At 42.4% G+C, this 24,283-nt stretch overlaps 1 protein-coding gene across 4 annotated transcripts in view; it reads right to left on the reverse strand.

The window, feature by feature from the left end:
* The window catches only part of LOC311143301 (kalirin-like), a gene marked incomplete at its 5' end in the record, with an annotated part of 253,356 nt that extends 229,285 nt beyond the window's left edge, over positions 1-24,071 (reverse strand). For all 4 annotated transcript variants that reach the window (XM_084179130.1, XM_084179131.1, XM_084179129.1 and 1 more), the window contains one exon: positions 24,005-24,071. In XM_084179130.1, the coding sequence (XP_084035256.1) occupies positions 24,005-24,071 (67 nt within the window). The remainder of the gene's footprint in view (positions 1-24,004) is intronic.
* Between the last annotated feature and the right edge of the window lie 212 nt (positions 24,072-24,283).

Consider the following 24,283-nt stretch of genomic DNA (forward strand, 5'->3'; position numbering starts at 1 on the left):
TGCTGGAATGGTATGGGCGTATACCAGTCATTAAAAATATTCATCAGAGTAGATCGCCGCTTGGCCAGCTCATCCTCCTCAGGAGTATGACATCATACTCTATAAGGAAATAGCAAAATAGTCTGTTTGAAATACAAGTTTGAGGTGGGGTTTTTGAAGTGTTCTTTCACAAATGTATGCTTTGGCCACAAATACAAGTATAGGATGTGTCAACAACATTATTTGGGTATGAGTTAACAGAATATGAACTTTTAAAAGTTCGATTTTCACTGGACAGTTACTTTAAGTGGAGGTAACTGGCACATCCCCCTAAAAAGACTTGTCTTGTAATGCATATATGCCAGAGCCAGACACGACAAACGAGAGCAGGTATGAGGTGCCAGGCAGGTCTGGGGTAATGAGCCATCATGCAAGTGAGAGCACTATAAACCCAGAAGGTAATATAAGACCACCTTAGGCTCTTCTCTGCCTCTCTAGGCACAAAATGCTGCATTTTAATCAGCAGCCTGTACAGTAGCAGGAAGTTTGCTACCATTTCACATCATCTCTCACTGTCTGCCCGAGGTCGTTCCAGCCAGGCATCACACTGCAGAGGCTGATGCTAAACTGTCTCGGGTTTCTCCTGCAGAGGGAACGAAATCTATCACCAGAGCTATTTTCAAGAATTACAGTGAATTACATATCCAGTCCGTAGGCTTGCCCTGTGCTTTTGGAGAAACACGTACAGTAGGTCTCACACAATCTCCACACGCATTCCATCCACAGAGTTTACGTTGCTAGGCAGCACATGCATTATACAATCGAGAGGAATTTCTAAGTAGCCGTCATTATGCCAAAGCATCAATCCTCTGTCTTTCAGCAGTCATTCTCCTCCGTTTTCAAACACTTTACAATTGAAAGGCGAGCGTTTTGTATGCTGTTTCTACTTCACGCCATATTCCGTCTCTTTAACAGCCCTGGGTTTCAGAGGTAATAACACAGGACAGTTGGGAGGAAGCCATGCACATATCCTCCCCCGCACTTTGCACCTCCAAGACCCAGCATTTCACAGAAACAATGGAGAAAGAAAAACTAGAATCATACCATTTCCATTTCACAATTACGGGTAGGCCTATATTTAGAGATGTAATCAACATGCAACACAAACGATTAGAGCAGGAGAAGGTGAGGCATTGTGAGGGGTAGTGATTAAACTCTCTCTCTCTCTGGTGCTGCAGTTAAGAGTTGTAAAAATACTATTTCTGGTTGCATTCGCTCAGAGTTCACATACCGTACATTTCTGGATAATTGACATAAAGTGATCAACTTAATCCATTGTTTCCACTGCAATAACAATGAGCATTTCCTTCTATTAAATACAAACAGAACACAGATGAAGTTCATAAATCAAATAAACTCACAGCTATTTACAAAGAAAGGCCTTGTCTGTCAGAGAGCCTGATTAGGCCGAGTTTTCCTCAACTGCAGAATGCAAAATAGAGCAAGGTTGGAAAGAAACTAGACTAGTGGAAAATATGTAGGTTGTGAGGAGAATCTGAAAAAGGAGAAAACCAAAGAGAAGACATTCCCTCTCCTTTTGTACTAACTATTTTTCGTATGATACTATATCTCAATAAACACCAGCCTTTCAATAGCTGTGACAATACTTCGCTCTTGCTCAATGGCTCTCGCTTACATCAAATGCAGTTACGTAAAAAAAACTCAATACTTGACTAATTTCACCAACAGAGGGAACCAATTCCAATAGCCCCAGCCCTGTTCCGTTCCCTGTACCTCTGTGCTCCTGCATAGCTCCTGATGGCTTCAGTGGCATGCTGTGGTGTTACACCACAGAGAGAGTGCCTTCTGGAGGCTGAGTCAGAAGCAGAACAGAGCAGTGACTCGACAGCACCAGCTGGAGCCTGGCCAGAGCTAAGAAACACCACACAGGACAATGGAATCACAGGCTGGGGGGAACTTCCATAGAGCAGCCACAAACACTTTGCCTTGGGTTGTGTTTATGCTGCCTTAACATCTAGTGTGTAGTCTAGGTCATTTCCATGTAAAAGGACCCATGATGAGCACCAACATGTGAAGGCTATAGGAGCATATCAAATTTGTTGTCAAATGAAAGTATATATTTTGGGGAAATGAAGGCATAGATACGTTTTTTCAACCATTTTCCATTAAAAAAAATGGAATAAGCAAAGGCTTTGATTTCTGGTCACACAGAAGGAAAATAGTTCTTAAAAAACATCTACTAGAAAAAGTATTTAAAGGTATTAGGAATACATCAAAACACAATAGTATTGAAGTAAAGGCCACTGCCAACTAATATCAACATTTATATTTAGTTTTGCAGAACTTATTTGCCTTCTGTAAGTTTAAGAAATATTGCCTAGTGTCTTGTCATTCTGTTACCAAAAACCCACATATCTTTAATATATTTTCTAATTTCTCTCCCTCATGAGGAGGGAGGATAATTAAAGTTCACAGAAGTAACAAGTAAAGGTAGACCTATCAAAAAGTGTTTTTACTGATATACATTTTGTATATGAATTATTAAGTAATTAAAATGCCCCACTATGTTACCACATCGGTAACAGAGTGACCGAAAAATCAGTAACAGAATGACTGCAATTTAATTGGCCACAATGGGAGATCATAGTAGTCACAAACCACAGTACAGTAGGACACAGTAGAGTAAAATAGAGTAAAGTAAAGAAAAGTAGAGTATAGTTCAGTACAGTAGGTAGAGACTTCTCTACTTTTCTTTACTGTGCTGAACTGTCCTGTACTGTACTGTGCTCTGCTGTTATTGTTATTGTAGCCAGTGAGTAGAATAATAGCCAAACATCTAAAGGAAGATATACAATTTTTCTACCTTTATATACCTATTCAGTATACATCACCATGAAGACAATGGCATTCATAATGATTAATGTCTGTGTAGTACAGACATGATGTCATTCTGTTACTGTCATTCTGTTACTGTCATTCTGTTACCGGGTGTTGATCCACTTCACTTACTCTAGTTCAATAACCAAAATAGATTTTTTTCAAACTCAAGGTGTCATATCATAGCTGACACGCCATTCTTCCTGCAGACGTCTTTGAATCTTAATTCAGAGTATGTACAGATATTTAACAGAATTTTGGGAAAACATGGTCCCATAAAAAACGGAGGGAGATTTTACTGTCATTCTGTTACCAAACTTTGCATCTGCACTGTTCCTCAAATAAATGTGTTTTAGTAAAATGATCAGTGGCAATTGTTAAAAGTAGACTTATGCATATACACTGAGTGTACAAAACATTAGGAACACCTCGCTAATATTTAGTTGCACCCTTTTTACCCTCAGGACAGCCTCAATTCATCGAGGCATGGACTCTACAAGGCGTTGAAAGCATTCCACAGGGATGCTGGCCCATGTTGACGCCAATGCTTCCCACCGTTGTGTCAAGTTGGCTGGATGTCCTTTGGGTGGTGGACCATTCTTGACAAACACGGGAAACTGTTGAGCGTGAAAAACCCAGCAGTGCTGCAGTTCTTGACACACTCAAACCGGTGTGCCTGGCACCTACTACTATACCCCATTCAAAGGCACTTAAATATTTTGTCTGCTCATTCACCCTCTGAATGCCACACATACACAATCCATGTCTCAATTGTCTCAAGGCTTAAAATCATTCTTTAACCTGTTTCCTCCCATTCATCTACACTGATTGAAGTGGAATTAACAAGTGACATCAATAAGGGATCATAGCTTTCACCTGAATTCACCTGGTCAGTCTATGTCATGGAAAGAGCAGGTGCTCCTAATGTTTTGTACACTCAGTGTAGGTGTATGGTTTGTTAAACAATGCGATCAATGATTTTTGTTTGAAATACATTTTCAAGTGAAAAGGTGAGTCTCAGCGTCACTCTGTTATCGTGGAACTGCCCTGTAGTATTCGTGTTGCTACTTTCACACCTTGTCAAGCAACATTCATATTTATACCCTCCATGGTATCGCGGGCTAGGCAAAGTAGTGATCCACTGAGCAGACATCCACTGAGGATGAAGAGGAAACTGATTGTCACGATCGTCATACGAAGCAGACCAAGGCGCAGCGTGATATGAGTAAATACTTTAATAGGTACTTTTAATTACAACACAAAACAACAAAACGATACGTGAAGTCCTCGGTCAATAACACAAACCTACACGGAACAAGATCCCACAAAACACAAGTGCACAACAGGCTGCCTAAGTATGGTTCCCAATCAGAGACAACAAGCAACAGCTGATTCTCGTTGCCTCTGATTGAGAACCACCCCGGCCAACATAGAACCACATAACCTAGAAAAGAACATAGAAAACAAAACATAGACACTACACAAAGAAACTAACACCCTGGCTCAACATACAAGAGTCCCCAGAGCCAGGGCGTGACACTGATCTCCTCAAAATAAGAAGGTAGAGACTAAGTGAAATAGTCTGATAGCCCCTCTTCCCTACCCTTGTGCTTAACCCACTCTTGTAATGACAGATAAACATGTGAGTGTGCTGCTTTTCACACAGAGCAAGCAGAGTCTGAGGTGTTTATCTGTTTGAGAAAACGCATCAGAGTTGTCCTGTTTATCTTTGCCTTTCAAAAATAAATCCCTCATGGCTGCTTTCTCCACAGTGTAGACTTTGGTTGGTCTGCGTAGAGCAAGAAAACATTTATCCTTCTTTTATTTCACCAAAATCACTGGGCACCAGGGGCCTCATTTATCAACAGTGTGTATTTTTCTTTGAAAAATTCTGGTGTACGTGGAGATTTTAGGATTTATGAAACTGTCGCACGCAACATATACGCATGTTTTTTATTGATAAGTCAGAGTCATATTACATTTGTGCGTTCGTGAACGAGCACTACAACCCCGCCTGGAAAACCTTCACCTTTTATGGTAACAAAAACACATTTGCTGTATGATTTGGAAATGTTGGAACTGGGCCATGTCAGTTAATGGAATAGCACATTTTTATCACAATTCTGTAGAGGTCTGGGTAGAACGTTTTCATATTTTGCAGTGACTTTTTAAAAGCGAGTGCCAACCACTGGCTGCGCATTCTGCTAGATTGATTGTCTATTGAACAATTTAAAGGTAAATTCTGCCTACAGCCTTACACTTCTATGCAAAAGACGAATTGTTGTTCAATATTTTGTTAATCAATACATGATTGTGTTTCTATCTCCTGCTTTGGTATAGGCTCTGAGATTAAATAGGCTATGATGTCCCGCTCCTATCGCACAAGAATACTTTAGCCTACCCATACTGTCATAGGCTACTGGTCTATTTACTTTTGAGAATGGTTGGCTATTGAATGAGCGATTAATTAATGGTAGCTGAATATTTGTTGTGGGGGTGGGAATAAACCAGTCATGTCAGAAAAGGAGAGACATGTCCTGCAATATGATTATGATTTAGGCCTATATTATAAAAGTAAAATGAATATATTAGGCGACATGCTGCTATGAGATCTTCTTACCAACAGCAAATGCATCTGTTTTATCATTAGGCCTACGTTTTAACGTTTTCATTAGCCTACCATTATTATAATTCCGTGCATCAACTAACTCAATTTCGCCCAAAATAACAATATTTGCTTGCAAGAAAGTGGATCAAACACTAGAAGTTGGTCTGGATTTGCATGGAGATAAGCACACTTTCCCGTCAAGTTCAAAATGGATAAATACCAACCTTTGCAGGAAAACTGGCGCACGCATGCTTTGGGTCATATTTTGTGCGTACACAACGTTTATAAATGAGGCCCCAGGGGAATGGGGATATTGAACTCAATCTGAATTGATTGGAGGTGCTGACGTCTTCCTGAGTCCCATCGTGTGCTCAGTGAGGCTCAGTTGTGTTGCCAGCAGTAATTCCCCCTATGAGCTGGCTAATCCCACACATGAGCCGGGAATTAAATGGCATTTGATTCTAATGTGTTCAGCTCAGAACCAAGTCATAGAATAAGAGGGAAAAGACATACTATATCGCCTGATAGAATAGACACAAATACCACTGTAGAAATGTAAAAGGGCAAATGGGAGAAACATCAAAAGCGCATCAAAAGATGTCGGTCAGCCGCTAAAACCACATGATAGGCAAGCTAGCTAGACTAGAGACACATGTTTCCCATAGGTAATGCCATGCCCAATATTTTCTTATCTTTATTTTAATTCCAGTCAAATGTAGCCTATCAGTTTTCTCAGACAGAACAGCTGGGCTTGGCCTTGTGAGTGGAGGGCTAAAGTTTATAGGGAGGAATGGAGTGGGCCTTCGGACCAGATGACTAAAGACCCTAAAGGGTCATGTGCCTACATGAACTAGACACCAGCTGCTGCTGGACCCTTAAGAGAGACATAACAACCAGGTACTCACTGGCGCCAAATGGCCTACCAACTGCCAACAGTTTGTCCTATTAACAGCTCACATGATGAATGTTTCTGATAAACTAGGTTTTGTGTCTGCTTTATGATTGAGAAAAAGCCAATTGAGTCGTTCAAAAGAGAAGTCCTGTAAATAATTAATCCAGCTTTCATCATAATACTGCATGTCCTCCCATCTGTCCATTAGCTTTGTAGCATTGCATGATTAGCATCCCATGTGCTGCTATCACTATCAATATTTCAAACCAAGGCCCCTGGTCATAGTCATAAACCAGGCAGCAGTCCTGCTATGACCGTTCAATAGCAGAGTTAATTTGGTTGATTTCTCTATCCTACTTACTCTGCACTCGACTGAAAAGCCATTGGTCAAGCTTTTCTCTTTGTTCTATTAATAAAATCTACACAGGCCCCCATTTGCAGGATCTGTTTAGTCAATCATGGTTTGACACAGTGAGTCCTTCTCTTTTCGTGCAGTGAGCCTGTATCCACAATGACAGTGCAAGAATGAAAAAATAAAACCCCAGGAGTAAATTAGCTTTAATTGCTAGTGACATTTGTTTTTAAATACAATTTGGGACGGAAGTAGACTACAGTTTGAGGTAGCAATGCATGTGTTTGTAAGCAAGGCCACTGCAGAGCTTATAAAATAACTCCAGTTGAGAAATTCGTTATTCCCCCGCCCAATTTAAAAAGAATTGGACAATTTAAATTGACCACACATAGTTGGCAACATGGTGAGAAATCCGCCGATCCCCTGCCAGATGACATAGCTACTGCACTGCATAGCTGGCAGAACTCCATTTGCGGGCGAAGCAAATAGGATTGCTCCCTCTATCATCTCCATAAGGAGGCATGGGGGAAATTTAAAGGAGAGTTTTATGTCAGAGGCAATGCAGCCTTTTCCAAGCATCTAGGTCTAGGATGCACACACACAACGATGCATGCAATGCCCACCGGACCCCAAAGCTGACTGTCTTCTTTGAATAAAAGCAGCCAGGCAGAGAAAGCCATCCAGGTCAAATGAACACATTTCACATTTCTGACACTTTGACTCTGAATCTTTCCTTCACAAAAAGCCTACGTGGAGTTTAACTCCTTGCCATATTTTGAAAGCTGCCTTTTCCAGCAACATCATCACACTTTCACAAGGCGCAGATTCCTGTTTGCATCCTGACCAAATGGCATAAACTATATAACTAGCACTTTAACACACTACAGTAGCACAAAGTTCTGTGTATGTTTAGTTTTCTTTATTTGCACTGGTCTATAAAATGGAATTAATCATATTGTAATCAATTGTGTTTTAGTTCTGATAGGATTGCAGGCATATGTAGTTGGACTAGAGTCTGTTTAGCCAGGTGAGACACAATCTGCAGCACAGTGATGGTGAATGAGGCTTCAAAGTGAGATAAGTAGTTAGCCAACACTTGTTAAACATCCATGTATTTTTCCATCATGCTAATAGATTATCTGGTGGCTGTGAGCTGTACATTGGCATACCATTAACCCAGGTGGCATGAAATAGTGCCGACAAGTGCCAATGACTAACAGAAAACGAAGTATGCGTTTAATTCAAACAACCTGAGGCCAGAAATCAAACAGAAAGTGTTGCTTGAATGACAATGTGACTGTGGCACGCTTTTGATTACATACGGTTTAATAGCTTTGCAGCCAAACATGTCCTTTAGATGCTCCATTTCCGTTGATATTTGTGATTAGTCATGTTGTATCCATCGTCTAAGTGCAAAACACTTCTTTATTTCACAAACAACAGTTTCATTCACCCCAGACGTGATTCCTGTGTGTGCATCCAAACTGAAATTAGTATATGGGGCTTCTTCGCTTTGATCCTTTGAAAGGGCCCAATGATCAGGCTTGGAGTGGAATGGGGTTGGCTCTTACTCCACTTTCTCTCCTTCACTGAGACTTTTATCACACGGTTAGTTTATCCTGGCATTGCAGCTGCACAGCTCTGGTACCAATGCTCCCAGTGTGTTCATCAATCCAGCAGCTGTGTTATACGCTGAGCCATTACAGCCCTCCAAGTGCAGTATTAAACACAGCAATCAGGCCCGGCCACTCTGCGCTCGGCAGCGTGCGCTCCCCACCTTTTAACGTCTCTACAGATCCTGGATGACACGCCATTCACACATCTGACACTGCTGATGGAGCCAATTCCTAATTCCCTCTCACAAAGGGAGATGGGTGGAATGAGGGACCCATCGTGGCCTCACTGTAGTGCTCACAGATTGTGTCCCAAATGGCACCCTATTCCCTTTATAGTGCACTACTTTTGACCAGGACCCTACAGTGCACTAAATAGGAAATAGGGTGTCATTTGGGACACAACCACAGTCTAAGAGCAGGCATCCATGATTGGGCGAGCACCAGCTCTGTACCATTGATCTGTAAGACATATTTTCCTACTTGGGTAAAGTCAAAAGGCTTTTTCACTAGATGTGATGAGCTGGTCTCTCCCTGGGAGAATGGCTTTCCCAGATGTTTCTAGTAAGCTCTAATATATGGGTATTATGGGTCCAGTGCAGTGAACTCGGCAGTGTACCTTGTGGGGGACCCAAAGTAATCCCTGAGTGTGTGTAACCCTACCTTCCAACAGACGTAAACCCTGTGATATTGCTAAAACTCACCTCCAATACAACCCTGGGTTTTTACTGTGCCCTGTGAGAGGGGTATGTACTGTAATTTACAGCATGCCATCAACATAACTCTACTTGCTAATAGAACTTGAAGTCTTACTTACGGTTGGTATCTCCTGCAAGCCAGTCCATATAGGGTCTGTGTGTGTCTTTAAATGCATGTGAGTTACTTAGAGATCCTTTCATCGACAATCACAGCCCAAATCAACACGGAATAAGAACAAAACTAAAGGAGGTATTCAGCCATGCAACCACAAAGAAAACAACGATTGCAGACATGGATTATTGCTGAGTCTTTCTGTCTGTCTCCACTCAAAGGTTGGTTGATATGTTTAATGTGGTGTTGAGTAGAGCCAGGAGAATTCAGTCCACACTACAGAACCTCAGAGGAACCTCAGAGGGACACGCATATCAATGATGTCATCGGCATGATGCTGTTTTCATCACTCCCACACACAGATGAGAAGCAGCAGCAGCAGCATGGTCCACACACACACACACACACACACACACACACACACACACACACACACACACACACACACACACACACACACACACACACACACACACACACACACACACACACACACACACACACACACACACACACACACACACACACACCACACACACACACACACACACACACACACACACACACACACACACACACACACACACACACACCACACAAAGGTATGTGGACACCCCATCAAATTCGTGGATTCAGCTATTTCAGCCACACCCTTTGCTGACAGATGTATAAAATTGAGCACACAGCCCTGCAATCTCCTTAGACAAACATTGGCAGTAGAATGGCCTTACTGAAGAGCTCAGTGACTTTCAACGTGGCACCGTCATAGGACACCACCTTTCCAACAAGTCCGTTCACCAAATTTCTGCCCTGCTAGAGCTGCCCGGTCAACTGTAAGTGGTGTTATTGTGAATTGGAAACGTCTAGGAGCAACAAGAGCTAAGCCGCGAAGTGGTAGGCCACACAAGCTCACAGAACGGGACTGCCGAGTGCTGAAGCGCGTAGCGTGTAAAAATCTGTCCTCAGGTGCAACACTCACTACCGAGTTCCAAACTGCCTCTGAGATCACCATGTGCGATGCCAAGCGTTGGCTGGAGTAGTGTAAAGCTTTCCGCCATTGGACTCTGGAGCAGTGGAAACGCGTTCTCTGGAGTGATGAATCACGCTTCACCATCTGGCAGTCCAACGGACAAATCTGTATTTGGTGGATGCCAGGAGAACGCTACCTACCCCAATGCATAGTGGCAACTGCAAAGTTTGGTGGAGGAGGAATAATGGTCTGGGGCTGTTTTTCATGGTTCGGGCTAGGCCCCTTAGTTCCAGTGAAGGGAAATCGTAAGGCTACAGCATACAATTACATGCTAGAATATTCTGTGCTTCCAACTTTGTGGCAACAGTTTGGGGAAGGCTCTTTCCTGTTTCAGCATGACAATGCCCCTGTGCACAAAGCGAGGTCCATACAGAAATGGTTTGTCGAGATCGGTGTGGAAGAACTTGACTGTTCTGCAGAGCCCTGACCTCAACCCCATCAAACACCTTTGGGATGAATTGGAACGCCGACTGCGAGCCAGGCCTAATCGCCCAACATCAGTGCCGACCTCACTAATGCTCGTGGCTGAATGGAAGCAAGTCCCCGCAGCAATGTTCTAACATCTAGTGGAAAGCCTTCCCAGAAGAGTGGAGGCTGTTATAGCAGCAAAGGGTGGACCAACTCCATATTAATATCCATAATTTTGTAATGAGATGTTCGACGAGAGCAGGTGTCCACATACTTTTGGTAATTTGGTGTACATACCGGAGGATGTCGCAAACAGCACATCGACAACTGGCTTGATTTACATTAAACACAAAGTGAAGGTCACTGTGAAAGGTCAGCCCATTAATAATGACTGCAGTCAGCTGGGCTTTCATTGTAATCATGTTTCAGACCAAGCCGTGCCAGCTAGCCCCGAGGAGTCATCAACATGGCCCTGCTCGGGCCAAAATACACAGCAGCGGACCAGCTCAATGGGCCCAGATCAAAAGTAGCGCACTATGAAGGAAATAAGGTGCCATTTGGGACGCAACTTGGGTTTGGATCGGTCTGGGTCTGAGCCTGTACACTGCACAGTCAGGAGCCCAGTGAGAACTGATTTCCGTTGCAAATGGCACCCTAGTCCCTACATAGTGCACTACTTTTGACCAGAGCCTATGGTCAAAAGTAGTGCACTATGTAATAAATAGGGTGCAATTTGGGATGCAGCCCTGGAAACGATGGAAAAGGTATGCAGAACAAATGTGGTTTGCAGTGCGACGAGACCAATGGACATGAATATTTGAAATGTCCTAATCTTTAGGGGAATCCAGTCTAAAAGTAGTTCTGCATCAGAAAACCCAAAGTGTCGAGGGAGTTTGTGTGGCTGACGTGAGGAGAGAATAAAGCATTTTGTTTGTTTGTTATGTTTTGAGGAAGACTGTATTAAATTCATCAGTGGGCTTCCACTCCTAGTCACACACCTAACCACTAGCATATGGTTACTCATTTTAGACCTATACTCTGAGAAAAAAATAAGAAACCCGCCATACTCAACTGGGGTCTCACGTTAGAGACACCTTCACTCTTTTGGTGAAAATAAGTTTACATTGATTGCTTTACAGGCATTTTACAGGCATCACTTCCAGTAATATCTCTATGGGGCGTCTCTAACACCCTGTTCACATCCATTTCTTCTCAATCGACCCTGCTCCAGTTACAGTGAAATATTGTGTTGGAAAAGTGTTAAGCAAAGCATCTTTCCTTCGACAGTGTGATTTTGGCTCTCTGGCTGTCTCCTCCCCTTATTTGGCTTACCCAGGGCTTTTTCTGTGCATGTTGACACCAGACCAATCTTGTGGGAAGTGTGCTGAAAACACTGCACTTTCTAACAGGCTATTTATGAACAGGTCTTAACTGCTAACGGCATCATACAGCCTTTTAGTTTGTCCCACTGACCTACACTGTGGGAAACTTTTATGTGCAGCAGCCCTAAGAGCCATTTCTGTGATGGAGATGAATCATCAGAGAGGAACCTCAGTCATCGTCCGAAACAGAATCCTTTAAGAACCCCTACCTTCTCCCAAAGGCATCTTTTCAAGCCATAAAGCAACACAGCTGATGCTGCAGGGGCATCTTCAATATACAACGTAATAGTGTGCCATTTGGGACACAAAGCCCAGCATAGAGCAGTGGAGGAATACACTGAGTTGACTGGAGTGAGCAGAGCAGGAGATGATGAAAAATTAATGAGTGCTCTCCAGCTCCATCCCATGTGACCTTGTGGCTGACAGGGTGAGTCAGGGCTGAGTGCTCAGAGAGGAGCGAGGTCATGGGCTAAGGCGGGCCCACAAACACACACATACGCATGTACACAAATACACTCGCACGCATGCGCACACACACACGCTGCATCCATGACCAGGACAGGGAATGAGGGTGAGGGGGCTTTTTCTGATGGAGGAGAGCAATAACAACAGGAGAATGTTTGAGCTTTCCCTTGAAATGACTAACTCTCATATCCATTTCCATTTTCTCATTATATCATGGCTATTAGCTCCCTAGAATCCTGCAGCCAGAAGTAGCCACTGGCATGAGAGGGGGTCTCAAAAGCAATGTTTTCATCACGAGGCAAAACAACAGAACATTGAGACTCAGACCACCACTGAGTCTACTCACCACTCCTCTGAATCCCCTGTTCTTGGTGGATAGACAGACAGAGGGATGGAGGAGAGGAGGGTTCCCTATGGGCCTGTGTGAGCGCCAGTCCAACCCAAAAGAAAGTCAAGAGCACATCATCCAATGGTATTCTCTGGTTGGCATGCTTTCCTTCCCTGTGGACCCTTGATATGGAGTGGTGTTTTGAGAGTATAATCTCTCCACACACGCATGCACGCACGCACACACCCACACACACACAAACACACCACCAGCAGGCTGCTCCTGACCCTGCTCCACTCTGCCACTGTGTGCCCTTATCTAGTAGGCAGCCACTCGGGACCCAGCCATCCGACTATCATCCTCACATTACTGCTATGAGTGGTTCATTTGACTTTTTCAGAGGGGCAGTGCCGTGCTTGACCCCCATGTAATTAGTTTAACACCGACTCCCTGAGCCAACCGATGGACCACTGCCATTACATCATCAGTAGCACTGTCACTCATTGGCTGGAGTCACCGAGCCAGTCAGAGTCAGTGGACCCATCTGTCCAAAACAGGATTGGTGCTCCAAATCAATATTGTTTTGGGTATTTTATTGACCACCTACGCCGCCACCAGTCCCATTTTCAAATCACTGTGGACCAGGCAGGCAGTCAATATCCAAGTCAACAATTCTTGATTTTGAGGACAACCGATGCCTCCATATCAACAGAGTTGATCATGGAATTTGGGGTAACAATTAATTGTCAGGCAACTAAAATGACCACAATAATCGTTATAATTGTTAAACAAAATCATCTGAAGCTGTGAAAGTCAATCGCCCAAGAATCTGCCATCTGTTTTTCTGGGGGGGGATTTTAAAGCGACTTTGAGATTCTGTTTGTAATGAAAAGCGCTATTTAAAATATAGTATTATTAGTATTATTATTAACAACTATGCAAGAAGGAATTATGTACTACCAAGACAAAGCTGGCTCTTGTCCCAGGCACATCCTACACGTCTCCCTCTGTCCCTCTGGCTTGTCAACATCCCGTTTCAAGCAAAGTACCCAATACCCAATTGTCATACTTGAATAAAAGTAAAGATACCTTAATAGAAAATGACTCAAGTAAAAGTGAATGTCACCCAGTACAATACTACTTGAGTAAAAGTCTAAAAGTATTTTAAATATACTTAAGTATCAAAAGTAAATGTAATTGCTAAAATAGACTTAAGTATCAAAAGTAAAAGTAAAAGTATAAATAATTTTTAAAAATGGCTTACATTGAGCAAACCAGACAGCCTCATTTTCTTGTTCTTTATTTCACGGATAGCCAGGGGCACGCTCCAACACTAAGATATAATTTACTAAATGAAGCATGTGCTTAGTGAGTCTGCCAGATCAGAGGCAGTAGGGATGACCAGGCATGTTCGCTTGATAAGTGTGTGAATTAGACCATTTTCCTGTGCTGCTAAGCATTCAAAATGTAAAATGTACATAATTTTCTTTAGGAATGTAGTGAAGTAAAAGTAGTCAAAATTATAAATAATAAAGTAAAGTGCAGATACCCCAAAAAATTACTTAAGTAGTACTTTCAAGCATTTACTTAAGTACTTTACACCACTGCCTACCCCTCTCAAAAACAGCACTATTTAGGCCTACCAGATTATTCTTATGCTAAAATCTGGTGGCCACAGCTGGCAGAATTTTTGTTGTAAGCCCTGAGCTCTTTTCAAGCTTACACTATCAGGTACAGGTAACTGCCAAAATAAAGGAAACACCAACATAAAGTGTCTTAAAAGGGTGTTGGGCCACCATGAGCCAGAACAGCTTCAATGGACCTTGGTATAGATTCTACAATTGTCTGGAACTCTATTGGAGGGAACAACACCATTCTTCCACGAGAAATTCCATAATTTGGTGTTTTGTTGATGGTGCTGGAAAAGGCTGTCTCAGGCGCTGCTCCAGAATCTCCCATAAGTGTTCAATTGGGTTGAGATCTGGTGATTGAGACGGCCACGGCATATGGTTTACATCGTTTTCATGCTCATCAAACCATTCAGATGGGGGCATTGTTATCCTATGGGGGCATAGCCATGGTAACCAACATAATGGCCTGCCCAGCATTTTTATACATGACCCTAATCATGACGGGATGTTAATTGCTTAATTAACTCAAGAACCACACCTGTGTGTAAACACATGCTTTTAATATACTTTGTGTCCCTCATTTACTCAAGTGTTTCCATTACTTTGGTAGTTACCTGTATGCTTCCCATCTTCAATCTCAGAGGCCTTGCTACATTTCCCCTCTAGAGTTTACAAAAAGCTTGAGACTTCATGGACAAGAGAGAGAAATAATGATATAGGCCTAACCACTTGAGTGGATATAAAATACATTAAACTGGGCAGCATAGAAGGGTTGAGCAGGTGGTCTAACTGGCTGCTAAGTCTCTGTCCCAAATGGCACCCTATTTCCTATATAGCGTACTACTTTTGACTAGAGCCATGGTCAAAAGTAGTGCATTATATAGGGAATAGGGTGCCATGTGAGATGCAGCCTGTAAATCATAGGTCAGAGTGGAGTCCCAAGCACCCATGTCAATAACAGCACAGACGCTGATTCCTTAATGAATAGAGTACCCAAAATGTTATACAATTCCATAACCATACATATCTAGATGAGAAAGTAGGCCTACATTCATTCAACATTCATACATTCAACACAAATGTAGAGTTATCACAGCAACAATTACATTGAGATTTGTTCAGGATTAGTCAATCATGTAAATTCCCAGCAGAAATGGATAATAGTCTCTATGACCGTGAGATGTAACACTTTACTGTCATCATCACACTGTATTGCTTTAGGCACACTGAAATGGCATGACTGAAATGACTGCTGAAATGACTGCTTTAAATTGTGCAGCAGCACATGGATTAAATATGACGAGGAAATATTATGGTTGAAAATGGCAATGAAAGCCTGTAAAACCCGACAACATGAGGAATGCTGCACAGAGTGCACAGAGCCACAGACAGCCACTCCTGATAAACAATCAGGTAGAAGAAAACCTAAACTCCTGTTAGGTCTTTAGACTCAGAACAAACACAGATGGTAAAATCCACGTAAAAACACCCATGTGCACCAACATGGGAAGTTCATAGGAGCATGTCAAATTGGGTGTCAAATGAAAGCTAAGAGTCTATATTTTGTAGAAATGAAGGCGTATATACACTGAGTGTACAAAACATTAAGAACACCTTGACACAAACCGGTGTGCCTGGTACCTACTACCATACCTGTTCAAAGGCCATTCAATATTTTGTCTTGCCCATTCACACTCTGAATGGCACACATGTACAATCCATGTCTTAATAGTCTCAAGGCTTAAAAATCATTATTTAACCTGTCTCCTCCCCTTCATCTACACTGATTGAATTGGATTTAATAAGTAACATCAATAAGGGATCATAGCTTTCACCTATATTCAACTGGTCAGTCTATATCATGGAAAGAGCAGGTGTTCTTAATGTTTTGTACACTCAGTGCAGGGTTTCCCTTAGCCGGTAATAGTCGGCCTTTGGCTGATAAAAAATTGAAAAGCCGATAAATAAAATTAACCTGATTAGGGCGTCCGCCCACGGTGCTCAGAATGACAGAAATCACATTTAGATTATGGCAATTCATATTAACAGAACATTCTACCAGCCAATTGTCCGGAAGAAGGGAAAAAAAACATTGCGAAATAATGATTTATAGCCTATTCATTGATATAAATACCAGTCGATTATCGGTCTATAGGTTAATTTGCATAATTTAGTGGAATTAAATTGCTGCACGTGTACAGTATATTCCTTATGTATCTTATTTATCACACGTGTACAGCATACTGATACAGAGCCTTTGAGCGGAAAATCTGTCAGACAGCAAATGCATAGGCAACGGAAGGCAGGCTTCATCAGCACGTCACACACCACTTTGCAATAAGCTGGAGGCAGTATGTATTTTGAAAACATATATATAATTGTTTGAAACCTGAACATTTTAATACATTTTATGAGGCATGTCTTCCCTTGCTTCAAAGTAGCCTAGCCAAAATCAGACCATATCCGTGGAGGCAATTATTTTATAAAAACTTTCTTTCATTGTCCAGTAGCCAAAGGCACAATTCTAGTCATATTAGCAACCCATGATAGCTGTTGCATATTAGATCTCCCCTTTTCCTACATTTCTAACGGATATTTTCATCACTGTCACATGAAACCGCTCGCATGTGCCCTTTTGACATCAGCGTTTTCCTGCTAATTGCATATGGAATGGACATTCGTGCCAGGGGAGGAGCAATAGGAGGACGGGTTTATTGTAATGGCTGGAATGGAATAAATGGAACTTATCAAACACATCAAACGTATGGAAACCACTTTTGACTCCATTCCATTTATTGCATTCTAGCTATTACAATTAGCCCATCCTCCTATAGCTCCTCCCACCAGCCAACACTGATTCGCGCGTAGCCTACTGCCTTGTGCGCTTATAATGTGAAGAAATAATAGTTTATCAACATTTTAAGCTAAACATTCGGATCTGTAGCATCAGACTCATTGCTTCTTTTTTTTATGTATCCTTGGCCTACTGGTTGTATGCATTTGGGATCTATCATCTCAAACTGTCACAAAATAGGCTATTTCTTTCTCAACAAGCTGACCAATAGAATAGGTAAAACTTTTCTACTATGGGGGATAGTAGATTGACATAGGCTAGTGAATTTGCTGTTCGTTACTTGTCTTGTTGGCTGAGGAAAAGTAAATGTGGGCAGTTACTCTAACATCTTCAAAAAGTGCACATCAGAAAAGTTGCATCCTCGACTTGTATGTTCTGTTAATATGAATTACCATAATCGAAATGTGATTTCTGTCATTCTGAGCACCATGGGTGGACGCCCTAATCAGGTTACAATGCATATGGGTCCGGTAAATATATATATATTTTTTTATGCCACATTTTCCTAACAGAAACCCTGACTCAGTGTACATTTTTGAGGAATAAGCAAAGGCTTTGATTTCTGGTCAAGGTCTTAGAAAACATCTACCAGAAAGCGTCTTAAAATGTATTAGAAATACATAAAAACACAGTAATGTTATATTTCGTTTTGGATAATTTTTTCTGCCTTCTGTAAGTTGAAGAAACATTGCCTTGTGCCTTGAAATTCCGTTACCAGAACCCCACATATCTTTAACATATTTTCTAATTTCTCTCCCTCATGAGGAGGGAGGATAATTAAAGTTCACCGAAGTAACAAGTAAAGGTAGACCTATCAATTAGTTATAGTGTTTTTACTGATATACATTTTGTTTATGAATTATTAAGTGATTAAAACTTTAAATTCCGTTACCAAATCGGTAATGGAATTTCCCAAAAATCAGTAATGGAATTTCTGCAATGGCTAGAATGGAAAATCATAGTAGTCATAAACCACAGCTGTGTTCCCAAGTTCGGACAGCACAATACTGTACAGTACAGTTCAGTACAGTAAATAAAAGTAGTTCAGTACAGTACAGTGCAGTACTGTACAGTAGAGTTCAGTACAGTACAGTACACAGTAGAGCACACTAGAGTTGAGTCTACTATAATGTACTATACTGAACTCTACTGTACTGTACTGTTATGTACTGTACTGTACTCTACTGAGCTATACTGTGCTGTACTTTGATGTCCAATATTGTTTCAGATTTGGTCAGGTCCGGTCCAACCAAATTTGATCTTGTTTGGGGGCAGATCTCATTAAAATAATAGCCAGTGTGTAGAATAATACACAAATATACAAAAGAGTATATTGCATATTTATACCTTTGTGTACCTAGTTAGGATACATCATCATGAAGAGAATGACGTTCATATCCATAATTATGCATCTGTGTAGCACAGATCAGGGACCCATGATGAAATTCTGTTACCGCAATTCTGTTACCAGGTATAAATCCACTTCACTTACTGTAGTTCAATAACCAAAATAGATTTTTTCAAAGTCAGTGTGTCATGTCATAGCTGACACCCCATTCAGACATCGTTGAATCTTAATTTGGAGCACATATTAAACAGAGTTTTTGGAAACGTGGGCACAAAAAACTGAGGGAGATTTTACTGAAATTCTGTTAACAAACTTTGCATTTGCACAGTTCTTCCAGTACATGTTTTTTTTGTCAAATGTTCAGTGTAAATTGTTAAAAATCGTCCTTGTGCATAGAGTTGTATGGTTTGTTAACCTTTGAAATCAATGGTTTTTGTTTGGCATACATTTTCAGTTAAAAAACTGAGTCTCAGCGCAATTCTGTTACCGTGGAATTGCCCAGATGCTATCCTTTAGGGAGCTGCTTCGACTACTTCGTCAATTTCTCTAAAAGCCTTGATATTCCAGCAGCAGCAGTGATGGATCAGCTAATAAGATCTCCATCCATTACCCTCTCAGACTAACCAACCAGCCCACCCCCAACAAAACACTGACAGCATATGGTTCGTCATGAGCGGTGAGGAGCCTGCTGCTTTTAGAAGTGGGGGACATCCCTCTTTCTCTCTCTTCTTTTCTCCCTCTCTCCACGTCCGATCATGACTCAATAATCCTCACAAATCTTCTCTCACTCTCTCTATTACCCCAGTGGTTTACGTCGGCAAATTAGCCATTTTCCTCCCTGGCGGCGCGGTGCAGTACAGTGTAGAATGAGCCTGGCAGGCCGGCCGAGGGGAGAGGGGACAGGGAGAGAGGGGACGGGGAGAGAGGGGACGGGGAAGGCCCTCACCTCAGCACACACCCATTGTTCCGGCTGACAGCGGGGGCATGGGAGCCCATTGTTCTTCCCCCCCTGGCTGCTACCCACGCAGCATGGAGCACAGCACAGCAAAGCAGTCATTAACTACCAGGGCCAGGCCGGGCCAGGCCTGGTGCCACTACCAGGAGGAGGGGGCAGCCCGGTGATGCAGTACCCAGGCCAAAGCTTGTCTCGATGGGATGGAACCTGCCTGGCTGCCTGCCTGGCTCTCAGACTGCAGGGACACCATGACTCCATTCAGTCAGCAGTGTTTCATTCTCTTTCACAGATTCTCTTTCATGTGCCAAGATCAAAACACCCTGACCTGAATTGTGTTTGGTCAGAGCAGATGTACAGTGGATGGATAAAGTGGTATAGGGACTAGCCTATACTGTCTCAATTCTCAATGCATGACCTGGCAAAATAGACACTGCACTGAGGTAGCCTATACACATTTGCTGATGGCAATGATCATCATTTATTTAATCTATTACTTTTAATTATGCTTAATATAGCCTAGGTCTATTACTAAAGGGGAAATAATAGCAAAACAAAGCAAAGTATATTCACAGGCGTGTGAATTAATGTCAATATTTTTCCTGACACTGGCGAGCCAATTACATTGAGTTGAGTTTGAGTTTATTTATTTTTACAGGGACAGTGCACATTAATCAACGTTTCAGTAAAAGTGCCGGTTTTAGCCAGCCGGCTAATTTTCAACCGCAGTCCCTGGGCAGGTTATTAAAAACAATTACAATATAGACAATAACAACATAGAACAAGACATAGCATACAGACATAGCAACATAGGACAAACAAGACGTAGCATACAGACCGAGCAACATAGAACAAAAAGCAGCAAAACAAAATTCATAAAAGCAACAAAGTGTTTCCACACCTCACAAGTTACAGACAACAGACATGGAAAGCGGCAACACACAGCTAGGGACCATGTTCACAAATCTGATTGACCTTTAGCCATGTCTTCAAGCATTTTGTGAAAGTGTGATATGTGGTGCAGTTGTGTGTGTCTGATGGCAGTGTATTCCAGACATGGGAAGCTCTCACAGAAAAAGCAGATTTACTAAAGGTGCTTTTCCTTAGGGGAACTACACAGTCACCTCTCATGGCAGACCTTGTGGATCTGCTGCCATATGTTTGGGTTTTCTGTTTAACAAAAATACTGAGTGGAGGGGGAGCCAAGCCATTTAGGATCTTGAATACAAGACATGCATCGGTGTATTGCACAAGATTTTCCCAACTCAGGAGCTCATGCTTTCTAAGGATGTGACAGTGATGATGGCTATTGGGCTTCCTATCAAGCACTTTGAGAGCCTGTTTGTAGACAGACTGAATAGGTCTTACTGTTGTACAGCAAGCTTGGGCCCAACTAGTCAAGCAGTATGTTAAGTGGGGGAGTATCATAGATTTGAAGTACAGTTTTGCTACCTCTGTAGTCAAACAATTTCGTATAAATCGGAAATTAGCTAGGTTGAATTTGGTTATTTGAATTACCTTTTTCACATGCTTTTTAAAAGAGAGGTTGGAATCAAGTATGATGCCAAGGTACTTAAAATCAGATACCCCCTGGAGCTTCTCCCCTGACACATAGACTTCTGGCTCAGTAGCATCTGTTGCCCTCTTTGTGAAGAACATATTGCAATGGTTTATGTATGCATGTGCAGCGCCACACATGAATCACATGACTGAATGCATGGGGATCTGCAGTGCCCTGATATTACTAGGTGGAGCTATCAACGGTTAACCTTAGCTTTTAAATTAAATAAAAAGGCTAGCCCCTCACCAAACTATGACTGTGAGCTAAGATTTTAAGTATCATAACCTAAGTGCTCTCAGCACCATCCAGCCCAGGCAGCCTTTACGTCATTTTGTGCATCGCAAACGGCACCCTATTCCATATGAGCCCCAGTCAAAAGTAGTGCACAATTTAGGGAATAGGGTGCCATTTGGGATGCAGCCATTGGCTCCCGAGAGGGAGCAGGTCCTATATCACACAGTGAATTGGAAAATGAAGATCCTGGGGGCACTAGGGTCAACCAGCTACCCTAGCAGATTTGAGCACGCTGTGTGACCACACACTCCACCCCACTCTCATCTCTAGCACCAACACACTGGCCAGGGATTTTAATAATGAATGGAGCTAGCCCCCTACAATGCCCCATAGCCACTTACGAACTGTGTAACTCAAAATAAAATATCTGGGTTTTATAATCCTGTTTTAATCCTAAATGTAGGCCTAGTCGTGTTATCAATTAATTTGGTTAGTAAGCTTACTTCATATTCACAATGTTGGTCCAATCAACTAAAGTAGCTCCTTCCAACCCAGCTGCTCTGGAGTTTTTTCTCAGCTTGACTTATTTCCTGCAGACTGAAATGCTAGAGCAATTCAGATATTGATCCACGAGCTTGCCTCTGTCAATCTCCAGCAATTATTCCCTGGACTAATGATGGCCCTTGCTCTGCTAGGGCGCTACTTGTTAAAAGCCAGGGGCAGCAGGTGAAATAACCCAGCGAAGTGATTGCCATGGCTACCAATTACATATCGAAAAGGCAGACGGAGAGAGACATACAGTTCTACAAGGCTGATTACTTTGTGAACCTTGCAGGCGAAAGAACTACGTCCTATACGCAAAAAAATGCTTCTACTCAGAATTCACTTTACAAAGAGGGGATAATTAAAGTTAGCATTCAAGGTTTATCTACCTCTAAGCTCTGAATAAGCAGGCATGGAGACTCCTGTGTGGCTCAGGACATAAGCCCACTTTAGCGCTCTTTCAGCCGGCTGTTGTGAATGGATTACAGCACATTCAGCCACATAATGTCTTTCTCTATCAGGGCAAACACTCACCCCTGGTTGGTGCTGTGGTTGAGTGGGACCAGGCCAGGGGCCTTTTATGGTTTATAGTCTCTACCCCCTGCCTGGCCCAGGGTAGGTCCTGCCATGGTGTTTCAATAGAACTATCAATGATAGACCTAGGGAGAAACAGGAGCAGATGTCCTCGCATGGTCTCCACTGTACCACTACAGAAAAGTCAAATTCCTCACCAGTGGCTTTTACTGATCTCGCCATCTGTGAGTCATTTCAATTCCATTTTGGCGTAGAGGAAGAAAAAGCCAGAGCTGTTGTGGTTCCGTAGACCTTGACACCAAAGGCACAATGTCTTAGGGGATGGGGCGCCACTTTTCCACCAGCTTGTGTTTTGTCCCACTTCCTGGTTCTCATCTGCTCCCCACCCCACTGAGGCGGCTGCCTGATAGATGACAAAGAAGATGCTTTGCATAAAAACAGTAAGAGCCTCTCCAGTATGACCTTCCTCTGAGGCAAGAGGGAGTTCCTACTCTCATTCTAAAACTGACATACAAAAAAAGGAGGGAACAGTCAGACAGCCACGCTTAAAAGAATAGGGCACCCTATGGGCTCTGGTCAAAAGTAGTATGGTGCACTATATAGGGAATAGAGTGACATTTGGGACACAGCCCTGGTATTTGCTAGGCCCTAATAACCACTTATCGCACTGATTAAGCTGTAAATGGAGATATATATTTTCATGTGAGATTAAAACTAGTGGGTGTGTGGCGGCAGAGCTGGGTGTGATTCCCATGCCCTAGACTATAGTGAGATGGAGAGGCAGGGTGTGTCCCCTTTCTACAGTAGAGGATACAGAATGTGTGTGACAGACACACACAAACGGGCACAGTAGACTACACAGGATTACAGTCTCAGATCCTAAACCCACATGGTGCTGTGAAGAGACTCTAAACATGACAAGTGTCAGAGTGTCAGGTTTGTTCATTGAGAAACTGCCTTTCCCCTCTGATGGAGTCACCCACTAACCGACAGCCACTCATTTAAGCAGTCCAGTGTTTGTTGATGATGGCATAAGATAATAATAATATAATAATAATAATAATAATAATAATAAGATAATAATAAGATCATCCCAAACTGTCAACTTCTTCTGGTGACAAGTGTTTACTACACACACACAGCATATTTGTGTGTGTGTGTGTGTGTGGGGGGGGGGGGGGGGGGGGGGGGGGGGTGTACGGTGAGTCATTAGTTCAAGGTGGTGCAATAATGAGTGTAGAAGGTAAATACAAGTCCAACAAAAGCAACAGTGTGTCCCTTATACACACATATGATATATGTTATAACAAAAACATATCACATAATTCTACAGATATCCTCAATACAATGCTTACAGAGTGTCAGTGAATAGCACATTTCTTATATTTTAGTCCTCATTAGATTTGAGCACTGGTACCTAAGCCGAGGGTCTCACATCCTCCAACATAAACCAATTGGGGCTACGGCAAGAGATGATTTGCCATAGGTTCAAGACAATAGCTTACCCCATACAGCATTGCATGTATCAAAACGTTTCACTTCACAGAAAGAAAGAGTTTCTAATACTGTACTTTCATCCTACCGGTTTTGAAAAACGCATCCGTATCTGAATCATTCGGTCCCTCCTCGGCTGCTTCAGCTGAATTCATGTTTTCTCCTTGAGGATTTCAAGAGACAATGTAGCGCGAAATATATCCAGTGATTACTTTAACCAAATCAGTGCAGCACGAGCTGGCTTCTTCATGTTCTTGAGTTCTTTGTCACAGGCGCCTGCTTTTCAGTCGTGGGTTTCCGTCCTTGTGTTTGGGCTGTATTTTGCGCTCTATTGTTTAAAATTCAACCTCCTCCTTTCGCAGCCCCG

Source organism: Coregonus lavaretus (genome assembly GCF_964263955.1).
Source record: "Coregonus lavaretus genome assembly, chromosome: 16".
Classification (NCBI taxonomy): Eukaryota; Metazoa; Chordata; class Actinopteri; order Salmoniformes; family Salmonidae; genus Coregonus; species Coregonus lavaretus.